This window comes from Ictidomys tridecemlineatus, chromosome 13 (assembly GCF_052094955.1).
Source record: "Ictidomys tridecemlineatus isolate mIctTri1 chromosome 13, mIctTri1.hap1, whole genome shotgun sequence".
Classification (NCBI taxonomy): domain Eukaryota; kingdom Metazoa; phylum Chordata; class Mammalia; order Rodentia; family Sciuridae; genus Ictidomys; species Ictidomys tridecemlineatus.
The window spans coordinates 91,789,577-91,804,473 of NC_135489.1; the positions used below are offsets into that span (position 1 = coordinate 91,789,577).

Consider the following 14,897-nt stretch of genomic DNA (forward strand, 5'->3'; position numbering starts at 1 on the left):
GATTTCACCAAGTGGGAAATTCCACACCATGAAACTTTCTGTTTCATGCATGAATTGCTAAAAACATTATATAAATTATCTTTAGGCTATGCTTATAAACTGTATTTGAAGCACAAATGAATTCTATGTTCAGAATTTGGTCCTATCCCCAGAACAGATATCTTATTAGGTATATGCAAATTTTACTCCAAAACCTAAAATAAAAATAAATAAATAAAAATAAAATAAAACAAAAAAAGAAACACTTCTGGTCCCAAGTATTTTGCATAAGGAATACTCAACCTTACAATGTCCTTGCTTTGTTACCAAACTCTGAAAACCAAACAAGATGGGGGGGGCAGGTGGGGGTGGAGAAGACCTCAGGGACAGAGGTTCAATCCCCAGTATGGCAAAAACGTTTCACTAGAACAGTGGGACACACCAGTTGAACTGACTCTCAAGGTACATTTTCCAGGCAACTTTGCTAAGCAGGGACCTAGGCCAGCAGCATCTTCCCACCGCCTCACCCAGGTGGCCTTACCTGTTGTACATGTACACGTGGACCCGGCTGGCCTGGAGCGCAGAGTCCAGGTGTTGCAGGAGCGCTTCTGTGGTCAGGACATTAGCACCTTCTTCTTTTGGGGTCTGTATCATGAGCTGAGGATTAAACATGGCCTCTTCTCCAATCTTCTGGCGAGTATAATTTAATTCACGACTTACTCGCCCACCAACTGACAAACATGGACAGGTTTCAGTGAGAACAGGAAAAAAAAACACAACAAAACAAACAAACAACAACAACAAAACCCCACATCACCATAGATTCCTGTCGGCCTCACCAACACAATGAACACACCCTGGCCATGCAGTGGTCTGTTTGAGGAGCAACACTCATTTCATTAATGGTAAGGTTAACCTTGCACACGATAAATATGGAAAAAATACTCTCTGACCTGCATGTCACTTCCGCAGATCTACTGGAGGTGTGCTTTGTGCACATTCTAACTAATTTGCCATGTGTCTGAAGGGGGAGGGGGGCAGGAAAACTCAGACACCTTTTCCTTGTAGACTAGACCAAATAACCCCGTTACAATTTCTTTCACTTGTATAAACAATGTGCCCCTGCAGCACATTTCAAGATAAATGGCTTCAATTTACACTCTTCTCCTAAGTAATCTGGCAAAGGTAACAAGGAAATGTTTCTCCTCGTGGAAAAAGAAACAAGGAAAGGTGGCAAGTGTGTGTCGGGCACCCCAACTTGCCAGGAGAAGATAAATAAAGTGATTCAAATCAGATGCACCCGGGGAAACCCCACGGAGGGGGAGCAGGCTCTATCAGCTGGGCCATCACAGGCAGTCCCTGGAACATGGTTCTATCCGAATCATCCAGAAAACACAGGTGCACGTTCTGAGTCACCTAGGGGTGGGTGGCCTGCATTCAGGAAGCTTCCCAGGTGATCCTGCACCAACCCGAGCCCTTGGGCAGGTTGGTCAGAGCTGGGCACAGGTGGCCAAACCGCTGGCACCGATTCTGCTAATGCCTTTTTTCTCATCCTCTCCCTTGCACACCCTGAGGCCCAGGCTTTATATTCTATCCTAGTTTTGAACCAGGGAAACTTTGGAAAGTAGCACCTGCCCTGGAAAGCGTCTTGGGAGGATGGTACAGAGAGAGGACCCTAGAGTGTCTCCCCAGGCCATGCACTTGAGGGTGAAAGGGGCGGGTCTGAGGAGTTCCTAAAGTCGCTGATAAGTTCAATTTTTGCTGAAAAGCAGGCCTCCTGCTAGAGTTTAGGGAAAAAAAAAAACCAACTCAGTGATTTTAGCTTTCCCACGAGGAGGAATCCTTTTTCTTCAAGTTTAGTATTCAAGGACATAAACATTTGGTTTGGGCAAGTAAATAAGTACTGGGAACAGCGGGGCGTTTAGTTCTTTTGGCATATTTTATAAACAAGGGGGCAGGCTAAAAAGCAAATAATGCCCTCATTAGGAAAACTAGCGCAGAATTTCGGGCTGGCAGGACCCTCTGTGCAGGTTCACGCAGACGCCAAGGCCGCCTGGAGCTCCAGGGTGAGGCTTGGGCAGGAGTGTGTATGCAGCAGTTGGTACCTTCAAAGTATCAAGACTCCTGCGTGCTGGCCAACAGCCGTGGGGAGTGGCTGAGGACCTTGCAATCAATTTTCAATTAAAAACACCCCGGGGCTGGAGGTACAGCACACTGTAAAGTAGTGCTGGCCTGGCATGCCCAAGGCCCTGGGCTCCAGGGTGGAGGGGGTTCTGGGAAACTACTTGCCACACAGGCTCATTTGCATAATGTTGCTGATGGTATCTTCCCCGGAAACCCTACTACATACAGCTGCCTGAAGGCGGCCGTTCATCCAGCAGGAATCACAAGATATTCTACAAGGAGGACTCAATCCACATCTTGCTGGTAGGAGGTTAAGTGATGCCCAGGGAGGAGGTGCCTCGAGGAGATGGCCTGGCCTTGGCAGGATCCTCCCTCTGGCCTTATCAAAGCAGCTGCTGCAACTATGTAACCCTCGGGGCCACAACCCAGGAGTGCACACAAAAGAACAAAATCAAGTGGGAGGGGCCTGCACTGAGAGTGGCCTCTTACTACACTCTTCCAGACCAGCTGCACGATGGGTCCATGATTTTAATCACAGGAATTTTCAGAAAGATTGCTGTTTCCATAATATCAAATGGATAGTCCTGACTACTCAGGAGGCTGAGGCAGGAGGGTAGCTATTTCTAGGTCAGCCGGGGTTACTTAGCCTGACCCTGTCTCAAAGTGAAAAATAAAAAGGGGGCTGGGGATGTGGCTTAAGCGGTAGCGAGCTCGCCTGGCATGCGTGCGGCCCGGGTTAGATCCTCAGCACCACATACCAACAAAGATGTTGTGTCCGCCGAGAATTAAAAAAATAAATATTAAAAATTCTCTCTCTCTCTCTCTCTCTCTCTCTCTCTCTCTCTCTCTCTCTCTCTCCTCTCTCACTCTCTTTTTAAAAAAATAAAATAAAAAAAAATAAAAAAAAAAAATAAAAAGGGTCGGAGATGTCGCTCAGTGACCGAGCATCCCTGGGTTCAACCCCCATTACCAAAAAAATAAACAAAAAAAACCCAAAAAACAAAAAACAAAACAACTTCATGGTCTCCATTATATTTTCACAATGTTTACTAAAACAAACATTTTAATAAAGACGTACATTGGCCATGACTCTGGAATTAGAAATCCTTTTGCTCTTCTACCTCTTTGCTCAAGTGATCACTACAGCTATCTTGGCAAGGTGACGAGCAACTTCAGCCAAGACAAGACTAACACCATAGGAGGACCAAGCAAGTAGAGGTCAGACCTGAATTCTAACGTCTGCTCAGCCCCCTGTGCTTGATCCTACTTATGAGTACTGTTAAGTTAATTTTTACATATTACCTGGCTCATGCCTTGCCTAACATTTCAAATACGAACATTCTTGTGAGTTGCCATTCGTTTTACGGTCAGCCGTGGTCAGGGCAAGTCCTCAATTGGCAAGCCTTTGTGAAGGCGCATCCTGTGTGCCAAGGGGTAGGAATGGTTTAATGGATGAGAGCTGTGTACTTCTGCTGCTATGTTCCAAGAGACTCACTGGCCAGTGACAGGAACAGGCAATACACCAGCAAGTCAGTAAGGACATTTTTATAGCATGACAAGTGCCAGGAAGAAGTAATGATGGCAGTGCCAGCTTGGGTGGTGGAGAAGGGGAAAGGCTACTTCCAGTAGGACAGCTGGGAAGACCCAAAGGGAAGTGACGTTCAAGGTGACTGAAGAGCTGGGTGGAAATGTTCTAGGAGAGGAACAGCAAGCAGAGCCTCAGGTTTGGCTCACTGCGAGGAAAGAAAGGAATACATGTGCCTGGTGCTTGGTGAGGCCATGATGACATCACTCACTGCTTGTGTGGGTAGACTTAGCTCCTTCTCCAGTATACCTGTCTGTCATCAACTGCATGACATTCAGATGGTCTTACATCAGTGTTCACCCAAGGCCCCGAGGTACAAGCTACAAAATCCAAACTCCTCTAGACAGCAACTTGACGGACCTGCCCATTGCAAGCAAAAGCCAATCCCAAACCCTGGCTGAACGACAGCCCAGAGATGTCCTCCTTATCACCCGCAGCACGAAGCCTTGAGCTCAGGACATGGCCCAGAACCATTCCAGGTGACAAAAATTACAGTCAGGGCCTGAGAGAAAATGGTTTTCTCCTTTCTCTTTTCCATTTCCAAGGTCAAAGTCTTTATATATTCTGAAAATAATCTAATGTTCATGAAATGCTGCAGAGAAAAATAACCATAGAGAACAGAACAAACTGCCAAATCCAGTATTTATTAGGCAAACGAAGGCATAGAGAACCAGGTTAATAGCCATGATATGATGGCTGGGTGGTGTTTTTTACCTGCTTTCCTTTTAGGGGGAGGGGTTCTCTCTATTTTTAAGATTTTCTTCAAGAAACATGTATAGTTAAAGGCTTCTATGTGAAAAAAAGGACAAGGAAAAAAGAAGAAAAGTGTATTCAAAACAAGATCTGAGTTTAAAACAAGCTCAGTGCAAAAACAAAATGCATCTCTACCTCAACCTTTCTCTCTAGCTTTCTCTCTTCATCCTGCAAGCAACTACTTAAACAAAGTAACAACCAGCTTCTTTGAATAAGACACAAAATAACATTTTATGCTGGTGTGGGCTTTCCATTTGCCAAGCCCTTTAACTCACTTGCTGACTTAGAAATCAAGGGTGGGGTGCGGGGGAGCTGCCTTGGACAGGTAGTAAGAATGGGGATCAGAGCACCCTGGTTTCCAATGCTACCTTTCGAGGCAGGGAGATTTGGGATAAGTCCCTAAATAGATGAGCCCCAGTAAGATTCTCTGCAACATGGGGACAAAAATGCCAAAACCCACGTCACAGGATGATGTGAGGATTCACCGACACTGGTTGTAAAGCTGCCCAAGTCCTCACCTGGGGACCGGTCAGGTAGCCATTCTTTTCCTCTTTTATGAAGAGCATTTGTCATTGCCCTTACTTGGAGGAGTCAGGTGACTTGCCCAAGGTCCCCTACTAGTAAGGGGCAGAACTGAAGACACTAATCCCAAGGCAAACTGCCCTGCCAGCCACAACGCTTTTGAGCACCATCTGAGAACCTGAGTGCAACAGAGGAGCTGGTCTAGAACCAAGATTCCCATGCCAGACTATGTGAAGCTCACACCTAGAACTTTCAGAAAGCATTAAAAAAAAAAAAAAAGGCATTTTTATTTAAAGGATAATGATGCTGCCTCCAGATTTTTGAGTCATGAGGGCACATACAAGCCATCTTCCGCTGTGAATTCTGCATGGTATTCTCCAAGAACTCAAGGCTTAGATCAATTATTTGAAAGAGGCAGGTACGGGGCATCACTTCTGCAAAAAGTTCCTTTGATCAAGCTCTGCTTATTCTCTCCTCCCCAAACCAACCCAAGCAAAGCAAGTGCAAATGTACTATTCTTTGCTTTGCAGCACAGGTAAGAAACCATTCTGCAAAAAGGTCCCCACCTCCAGACAGTCCTATTCCACTGCTGTGTCACGGCCTTTCACACAGAACTGAAGCCATGTGTCACAGTCACACAAAAACTCTTTTAATGTGGTGATCTAGGTTAAGATAACCAGAGATAGACCAGCAGACTTTTTTTTTTTTAACCCTATGAAATTCCAAGCCCCTTAAAGGAGGTGCTTCTCCTGTCCCCTCACCTCGGTGTGTGCAGAGGACACAGAAGCATACCAGGGCACAGCACACAAAGTATTGCATGAATAGACGAATGAATGGTCTCGGTCCTGGGAACAGGCAGTCATCTGTACAAGATATTAATTCCCCCCAAAGCCTCAAAAAGTCAATCAGTCAAAACAAATGGCCCTTTCAGCCTGAAAAGTGTCCACTCAGAGTCCAATTAGGAAAATAGGCCTGTGTGTAGTCAAGTGCAGCATTTGCATTTGATTAATCCTGAGAGTTATCTAACTGCCTCTAGAGACCCCCCCACCCCCCCCACCCCCCCAGGTCCGTTCTTTCAATGGTGCGGTTATTGTGAGGATGGAATGGTACAAATTTCTAAAGGGCTGTAACTGCAAAATTATTAGCACTGGCTCATTTTCTAAACTGAAATAAATGAAGATGCAGTCATCTGGGCTACTGGCTGAACACCCATGGCTGTTGGGTTTCAGTCCCTCTTCCCCCTCCTCTTTTTCTTATTCCGGAGGAGGAGCCAACTGCTCCTGAAGGTTCTGGGCGGTCAGAGTATGACCTTGGGTGTTGCCATGGGAAAATGTTGGAATCACAGGGCCCAAGGAGTATTTGCTTTAAGAAGAGTCCAGACCTGGACACAGCCACTTTTGCGCCCAGCGACCTCTCCGGACAGCGCAGAGCGTGCAGAGCTAGGTGGCGCAGAGCTAGGTGGCGCGCAGCCGTGTGTAGGGTTCCGGACGCGCGCATGTGCGTGTGCGCGCCACGGTAAGCACTGCCCCCAACCCACAGGCCAGCAGCTTGCGGTGCCATCTGTCACCAGCCTCGCCCGGGCTGCTCCCTCTGAATGGCTTTCCCTAAGACCAACCCGCTCGCCCTGTCGGACGCAATCAGGTCAGTACAACCCTCTGCCAACGCTAGACCTGCTGCCTGTCGCGGCACCCAGGGCCACCAACTCCAGAGCAGACCCTGCATCTGTTGGGAGGCCCTCTTCTCCGTAGGTCACCCACTGCAGGACGCAGCCGGAAGTGCCCTCTATTCCCAAACAGCACCGGTTCCAAGCTGCAAGCTGTCCTGGGTTCCCCCTGACGGCGTGCGCGCTCCACCAGGTCCAGGAACTCAGGACCCGGGCCAGCATCTTTTTAGCAAGTTCTAAGTTCTCAGCTAAGGCCTGGTGACTTCATTAAAAATAATAATAATAAAAGCAGAAAGCAACCCAACCACAATAGGAGTCGATCCGCAGGCTCGGCACCGCAGCAACCCGGCTCCTTCTCCCGGTGATGTGGGCTGACATCACAGCTCAGCCCTGGGCCTCTGCCCGCTCCAGCCTGGGCCTCTTCCCTGGCCTCCTACATGGGGAGGAGGCAGTGCGATCCCACCTTTGCAGGCAGGCCTCCTGGCCTCGCCTGAACCCCAAGCTGGCCTGACTTATCTCCCGTGCTGTTCCTTCCCTCTGCATCTGTGCGGGGAGTCCAGTCACTGGGGGCCACTTTCATGATTTTGTTGCCATCAGGATTAGCTGGATTAGGGGCCAGTACATAAGGACCCCCTGGTGCCGTGAGGAAGTTTCATCACGGGGTCAGCATGGTGTGAACTATATTCTGTCAACACCACCACTTCGTACAGCCACCAACCAAAAAAAAAAAAAAAAAAAAACAAAACAAAAAACAAAAAAGTGGTGGGGGGGAGGAGTGTAAAATGTATCAACTCATCATAGCAATAAATCCCCCTACTGGGCATTTCAAAGCGTGTAAGCCATTCAGGACTGTCCTTTCAGACAAGAAACTTCAGTGATTTAAAAAAAAAAAAAAAAACTATTAAGAACGACATCGTGGGTCTGACAGTGGTGGTACCGGGCAAGGGGAGGAAGTACAGCTGCCCGTGGGGGAGGGGGAAGCCCACAAAAAAACTAGCTCTTTTTCAAAACCAGTCAAGCAGTTTGGGAACAGTCCCACCAAGGAGAGCTTATATTTTGTTCCAAGGTTCTTGCCATCAAGATAAGATGGTTCCTTTTTTTCTAAAACAAAATTTCCATCACTGCCCATCCAGCAGCCCCCCTACTCATATGAAGGACAGCAACACTCACTGGTAGGACAGGAGCAGAGAGAACGGTGTGGGGGGTAAGAACACAGGGAGGAAAACTAAAAACAGATCTTTTAACTCCTATAAAACTCCAGTGACTGCCATTTTTCCTCCAAGGGGATCATTTGGCCCATTTACCGATCCAAATGCCCCAACCATGGGCCCCACTCGGTCTGGACCCTGTGCGAAGTAAACACGATTTGCAGAGAAAGTCATGGGATTTCTGCAAGTGTGTGCAAGTGTGTGTGTGACAGAGCAGTCCCTCGTGCACAGAACCGGCTGTCCCATCAAAGCCGTATCTGTTATATTTCTGTCCTACTCTTCTGTTTGGAGTATTCACCCACAAGAGAAAAGGAGGTAAGCTCTCGCGGCCCTGACCTGCAGCTGGAACACAATACTTTCGCACAGCCCTGCCGACCCCTGACATAAATTTTACACCGCAGCTGGCATTTACACACTCAGCATTACCATATGTATAGCTACTCGGTGCTAATTATGCTAATCACCTGTCTAACTCGCTGCTGCGAAAAATGGTTGTATTTAGCAGTCCAGTGCGTACCAATGCAGCTTACTGTGTGGCTGAAATGTACATTCAGACGGCCCTGAATGGCAAGATTTTTCCACGTTGCTGGCTACATTCAGGCCTCAGAAAAATTTATTCAAGTCAACTGGTTTCGGTCCGCAACAAAAAAGTTACGAGAAAAAAGTGAGTGTGTTCTTGCCCTAACATTCTGGATCTGCTTGCAAGCAAAATGATAAATCAATTGGTGTGGGAAACAAAAAGGGAGAGGGATTTCTTTTGGGAGCCATGTGAAACTGTAGCCTATTTAAAAAAAAAAAAAAAAAAGAAGAAGAAGAAGAAGAAGAAAAAGAAAGAAAAAGAAAAAAAAAGAGAGAAAGAAAAAAAAGGGGTCATCCTATTCCTCAAATCTCTAGAAAGAGCAGTTAATAGATATTTAGCCCTAATCCCAATTCTCTTAAATTGCAAGCTTTGTTTGCAATTAAGCAAAGTGTTAAACATGTACAATTCCCCACCCCATCATGCACAGACTAAAACAACAACGGTATCATATTTATCAGTTTTACTCATTACAGCAGTGTGTGAACTCATGGGGGAAGACAATCAGCTAAAAGTAAAGAAATAATTTCTTAGGCAGCTAGGGAAAATTCTTTTGTCATTTTCTTGCTTAGAAAGCCTCTATTTAAAAAGGGGCTGGGTGTGATGTTTAAGTCTTATTTTGTGAAGGTTTCTGGTTTCCCAGTAAAGGAGCAAAGGAAATCAGGGAGCAGGGGTGGGGGGGAGATGGGAAAATTCAAATAAGAAAAAAGTGGTGGGGGAGGGAGAGGGAGGAGTGGTCTCAAAACTCCTGTGTTCACCACTGCTGATTTGTAAAGCAGTTTTCTCAAATCACTGTATAGGATGGATTTCTTAAATGCGGGCGATATTAGTGCAGCTATTTTAATAATGCCCTAAATTCAAAATGAAATCCGATTTCCTCCTAACTCACAAAATATGTACCTATTAACTTAAAAACCCCGGAGTTGGGCCCCTGCGAGGTTGTGCAGGATGCAGGGGTGATGCCCAGGCAAACCCACCCCCTTTCACTGCCAGCTGCGCGTGAAACACATCTGACCCAAGGGTGGCCCCAAGTGCCCCATTCCGTTCCGTTCTCACCTTCCGTGATCTCCATTAGCAGAATCCTTACTTAAATCCAGAAAGCAGGAACAAACCGGAAGACCCTTTATTTTGCACCATATCTTGGGCCACCCCCCAGTGTGATATAACACCCGAGCAGCCTGGGGATAAATCTTAGCTTTATGCACAGGTGAACCCGCCCAGCAGGCCTTCCCTCACGCTGTAGGGGGTCCTGAAGGAAGCAGAGCCTCTCCTGGCTTGGCTTCCCTCACCTTTCAATTTAACCAGGAGCAGATGACAGAGATGAGGCTCACAGAAACTTGAGGATGCTGCCAGGAAGACTACAACTTTCTTCCTGGCCCTCCCCACCCCAAGGATGAAGCTCAGAGTAACTTGAGGATGCTGCTAGGAGGACTGCCAGCCTCATTCGTGTGTGTGTGTGTGTGTGTGTGTGTGTGTGTGTGTGTGTTGTGTGCTGGGGCTTGAACTTAGGGCCTCATGACACGAGGCAAGCGCCCTACCACTGTACTACATCCCCAGCCCCAATCCAGCATTTTATAAATTGATTGACCTAATGAGGCAACATTATCCAAGCCACATCTTGCTCTCTGGCACCCCAATCCCACATGCTATTCTCTGCCATTCACTCCAAAGGGTTCATTTGTCTGGGTTCTGGAGTTCTAGATCTTGACCCTGCAGCCCAAAACACAGGGTCCACTACTGCGTTGGCTCCCTGCAAAGCCAAGGGCCCACCCTGCTCCCCCCCTCTCAATCCCTCACTCTTCTTAAATAGGAGATGGACCACCCTGCCTCGTGGCACACAGCAGTGTTTACATTGCAATACTCGGCTGTGTAATACATCTGGCATTTTTGGGCAAGATTCCTGAGCTAGGGGCCAGAAGCCCTTAAGCAATGATTTAAGGAGAAAAAAAAAAAAAAAATCATGCACACTGACTTAACAAAGCCTACTTCCAGTTTCTTCTGCTCCCTTCTTTCCAGGTTACATCAGTAACTGCAAACCACCTTGGTTGCCAAACTGAGTAAATCTGCTTCTTCTTTTCATGGATCCTAATAATAATAAACAAACTCTGTGCTGTGATATGAGGACTTGCTTCTCTCTGGCCTTCCCCCTTTCATAGCCAGTGGTGTTATGGGACCCACATACAGTGTGCACTATTTGGGCCAACTCACACCTGGGTTTCTGGATCAGAAATAAGGTCCTGCCTCCACATTGTAAATCTCTCCAACAACAAACTTGTTATTCATTAGCAGGTACATGACTGTCCACCACGGACACAGTTTCCTGAACTGTTTTCCCAACTATGCTCTAAGCCCCCCAAAACCACAATAGTCCTGTCTCTGCTGAAAGGGCTGAGGATGCATCATTTTACATGCAGAATTCCTGAACACTTCCCCAATAGTCAAGCAGTTCCTCAATGATAGCCTTCTACTGTTTGGGAAGGCTAATTATCTCTATCAAACCTAGTTAAAGAGTACATACGTAGACAAAATTAGGCAATGCAGTGTAAGGGGTGGGAACATCCTAAATCCAACTAAAGAGAGGAAAAAAATATTAAAAAAAAAAACTATGAAGTATGATCATAAAGCACCCCAAATGAGGGACTGACTGCAAAGAACAACAGGAGAGTTTATATTTTGATTCTGTATCTTTAAAGAATGTTCCCATGGAGAAGACTCCAAAGAGCTTCCTCCTCCAGAGCAGGCAAGGTGCATCCACTAGCAAAGCCTTTGCTCTCTCTGATGTCAACCAAGACCTTGCACAAGGACTGAAGAGCCAAGGCTTCAGAGTCAGCCAACATTTGGATAAGAACATCCATCTTCTTTGATCTCTACCCAACTCCATTACCCACGGGCTTGGGTAGGGGTTCTATCCAGGGAAGGCCTGAAGGAGGGCACCTGGGTGACCATGTCCTGGTTTATTTTACTCAGCAGTTCAAGAACGCTACAGGACCCTCCTGTTCCCTGTTTCATGGGCCACAGGAAGGACAGGGGACCGAGACACATTTCTCATGCTCTCTGGTGGTTTGGTATACACTGAGAGAACATAATGGGTTCTAAAGTGACCTCCAAAGTCCACAAAGATGTCAGGCACCTTCAGCAGGAGACACACATCTGCCCAAAATAACCCACCCAAGAAGCAACTCTCTGGGCTGGTCTTGAAACCAACATGAGAAACTCAAGGATGCAAGGGCAGTTCTCCATCTAGTGTCTCCCACAGCCACTTTCAAACTCCCTCCTGTCCATCTCTGACTAACCAGACGTAGGGCCATTGCAGATTCCACATGGCGAACTCCAGGATTCCTGATAGGAGGGAATGGCTGGGGCAGCTTAGGTGTGGCTGGGAAAGTGGAAGGAAGGGTGGGATGAAGAGAAGGAAGGAAGGGACCAGGAGAGGTTTGGGGAGCCCCCGGGGCACAGGGAATAACAGCACTACAGGAGCAAACCCACCCAGGTGGGCCAATTGTTAGGGATGTCCTAACTCCCTCCACTTTTGCTCCCCACCAAGAGCATCCAAATAGTGCCAAAATACTATCCTGCAAAACTGCTTCTATTAAACCGGATCCCCTTTAAAATCGTTTTAAAAATCTCCCTGTGTTTGTTTTAAAAGCCAACAGAACTTTTCGAGCTGAACACACGCCATAAGCCTGTGGGCATACTCTTCAGGGTTCAACCTGGGCAGAGGGCTGGCATGGACCACGTGGAGGGCAGCCCCATGAGAAGCCCCTTTCCCTGCAGCACTGTGGCCCCCTGCCTCCCCCACACACACACACAAATGAGAAGCACAGCAAGGACAGACGTGTTCCAGCTCGCCCTGAGTGGACAGGGCGCTGGGGGTCACGGGCAGGTCAGCTTTGAGGGAGAAATCCAAACGAAACATAAACACCGCCCCATGCAGACCAGACAACTCTCCGCCATCCAGCCAGCATTAATCCAGCATCAGCTGCGGCGCATAATCCAAACAAGCGGCCCCGTCGGCTGGTACATCTGGAAGTTGTCATCTTTTGGAACTTCCAAGCAGCATTTGTATGCATCAGAGACACCCCACTACCCAACTTCCGGGAGGGTCAACAACAGGTAGCAGGGAGACAGGGTGGCTTCCCAGGGCCAATCAACTGCCCTGTGCACCTGAGGCTACTTGTTATTGATGTATTTATTTATGCATTTGCCATTTGATATTTTTTTTAAAGTTAATTACTATTGGATTTTCAAGTTTTGACTCTTAAGTATGAAAGGAATACCACAATTGCTTCTACCTGTGGTGTGCATCTGCTCCTTGAACCTAAAAAATCCCTATCTACATGGTCTTCATAAAAAAAAAAAAAAAAAAAAAAAAAAAAGTGCAGGGGTCCAGGGAACACAAGAATGTTGCATTTCATTGTCTTTCTGTCCCTGTGAAATGTCCTCAAAGGAACAGCCCACTCAGCAGAAATGGGGGTAACTTTAGGAGGGCAGTAGTGACAGGGCCCATTCTGCCCTTCTGGTAGAGTCCCTCTTTGCTATCAGTCCCTCGCCTGCCTTGGTCCTGCTCCAGAAGGCACCCTGGCAAAAGCAGGGTGCAAGAACGACACCAGAGCTAACCATGGCTCCAGCTTGGGGAAGGAGCTGTGACTGCAGTGTGCTGTGTTGAATGAACGCTTTCTAGGAAGTCCCCTTCATCAAAGCCTTTAGCCCACTGAGACCAAGTGCAACAGGTCTTGATGCAAAATTAGTCACACACACCCCCACCAAGCACTCAAAGATGAAGTTTTCTTTTTTCCATAGCTTTTTCCCTCTCTCCTCATGGCAGTTAAAGTTTTTATACTTAACATCATTCTAATTAAAGAAAAATTAAAAACTTAAAGTTAGTAGTGTGACATGGAAGGAATGACCAGGGTTAAGCGTAGGGATAGCATAGCAGGTTTACCTTCAAGACCAAAAACCCTTCCGCATCCACAGCAGCACAGTGACAGCCCTAAGGCTACCATGTTTTCCTTCTGCACAACTCTTGGAGTTATTTATCATCTAAACCACTGGTTCTCAATTGGGGTCATTTTGTGAATCACGCCCCAACTTCCCCCCTGGATATCAGGCAACCCATGGAAACATTTTAGTTGATCTAGCAGGAGGTGTTCCTGGCCTCCAGTGAGTAGAGGCCAAGGATGCTGCTGGAGGTTCAAGGACAGCCACTCACAGCAGAGGGTCAGGGGAGAAGGGGGGGGCGGGTCTCAATGGTCTCCTATAACCAAGCACCCAACTTCATTTCAAGAACACCAGGGCACGGTGCCATCAAGGGCAAACTGGGGGAGCCCCTACAGACATCCACATGTATTTTTTTTTTCATAAAAGACTCCTATTTCTCTTTTTTTTAAAAAATGAACACCTCTCACCCTCTGCCTTGATGCTGGCCTCAGAGCCCTCCACGGCCAAACACCAAGGCAAGGTGGAGTCCCGCCAGGCTGTCACCCTCTGCAGAGGGGAGGCCAGGGGCTGGGCGAGCTCTCAGGAAAAACACGAAGCTTGAAGAGATGAATGAACCTTCACTCTGTCCCCAGAGAGTCTCACTACAAACTTGTGACAGAGAGGGGGCTGGCGCGGGAGGCTGGCATGAAGGGGAATAGATATGAAGGGGGCCAGGGGGACAGAACCCCTAAACTGATAGGAAATGCCAACAGAGAAGCGAGCAAGAGTGAAATAGATCCGTTGCCATCTGTGTCCTGAGATCTACTGGTACCAGGGGAGGACACCAGAGGCCAAATACAATGGCACAAATCATGAGACAAGCCACGAGTGGCCCAAGGAAGAGCTCCCAGCACACACCTCACACAGGAGGCCCCGCAGACCTTCCAAGCCTCCAGGCTCCCACCTCCACCTCAAAGACCCTGCAAAGGGCATGAGGCCACACCCTTTTTTCTGAGCCTTTGCTCATGCTGTTCCTTCTAAAGGACATCCCCACACACCCCACCCCACCCCATCCTCCAGCCCCAGGCCTCCTCCCCAGGGCCATTCTAGAAGGCATCCCTGGTTTCTGTGCCATCTTGGCACCACCGCCCTGCACGCCAATTGCCCACAATGTGTCTGTGGGCCTGCTGGGCAGAGGTCCCCCTGAGGGCGGGGTCTGTGGCTTTTCACCAAGCCTCCTCTGGACTGGCAGGGGCTAGTGCAGAGCAGGCACAGGGAACATGTGCAGAAAGAGTGTTTCTTTCTAGTTTTAAGTGACAGTCCACCTCGTCCCACCTTGCTGCCATCGTCATGTGACTCTTTCAGGGTAGGTGTCCACAACACGTTCCACCAATTCTATTTACCATTACTCCACTCCTAGGTGAGCTGGGTTTGACATTAATGACTTGCAAATAATATAACCCCAAGACCTAAGCTGGCACCTGACATAACTGACAGTTTCTTAAAAGGTGATCATTACAGGAATACTTTAACAGAACCAGAAAGTTCCTCTACCTGTGCACATGTGGG

The 14,897-nt window shown here is 47.6% G+C and overlaps 1 protein-coding gene across 6 annotated transcripts in view; it reads right to left on the minus strand.

Annotated features, from left to right (window-relative positions):
* Ptch1 (patched 1) overlaps positions 1–14,897 on the minus strand; it is a 67,061-nt gene that overhangs the window by 38,693 nt on the left and 13,471 nt on the right. For all 6 annotated transcript variants that reach the window (XM_078030539.1, XM_005334890.5, XM_078030541.1 and 3 more), the window contains one exon: positions 521–710. In XM_078030539.1, the coding sequence (XP_077886665.1) occupies positions 521–710 (190 nt within the window). The remainder of the gene's footprint in view (positions 1–520; positions 711–14,897) is intronic.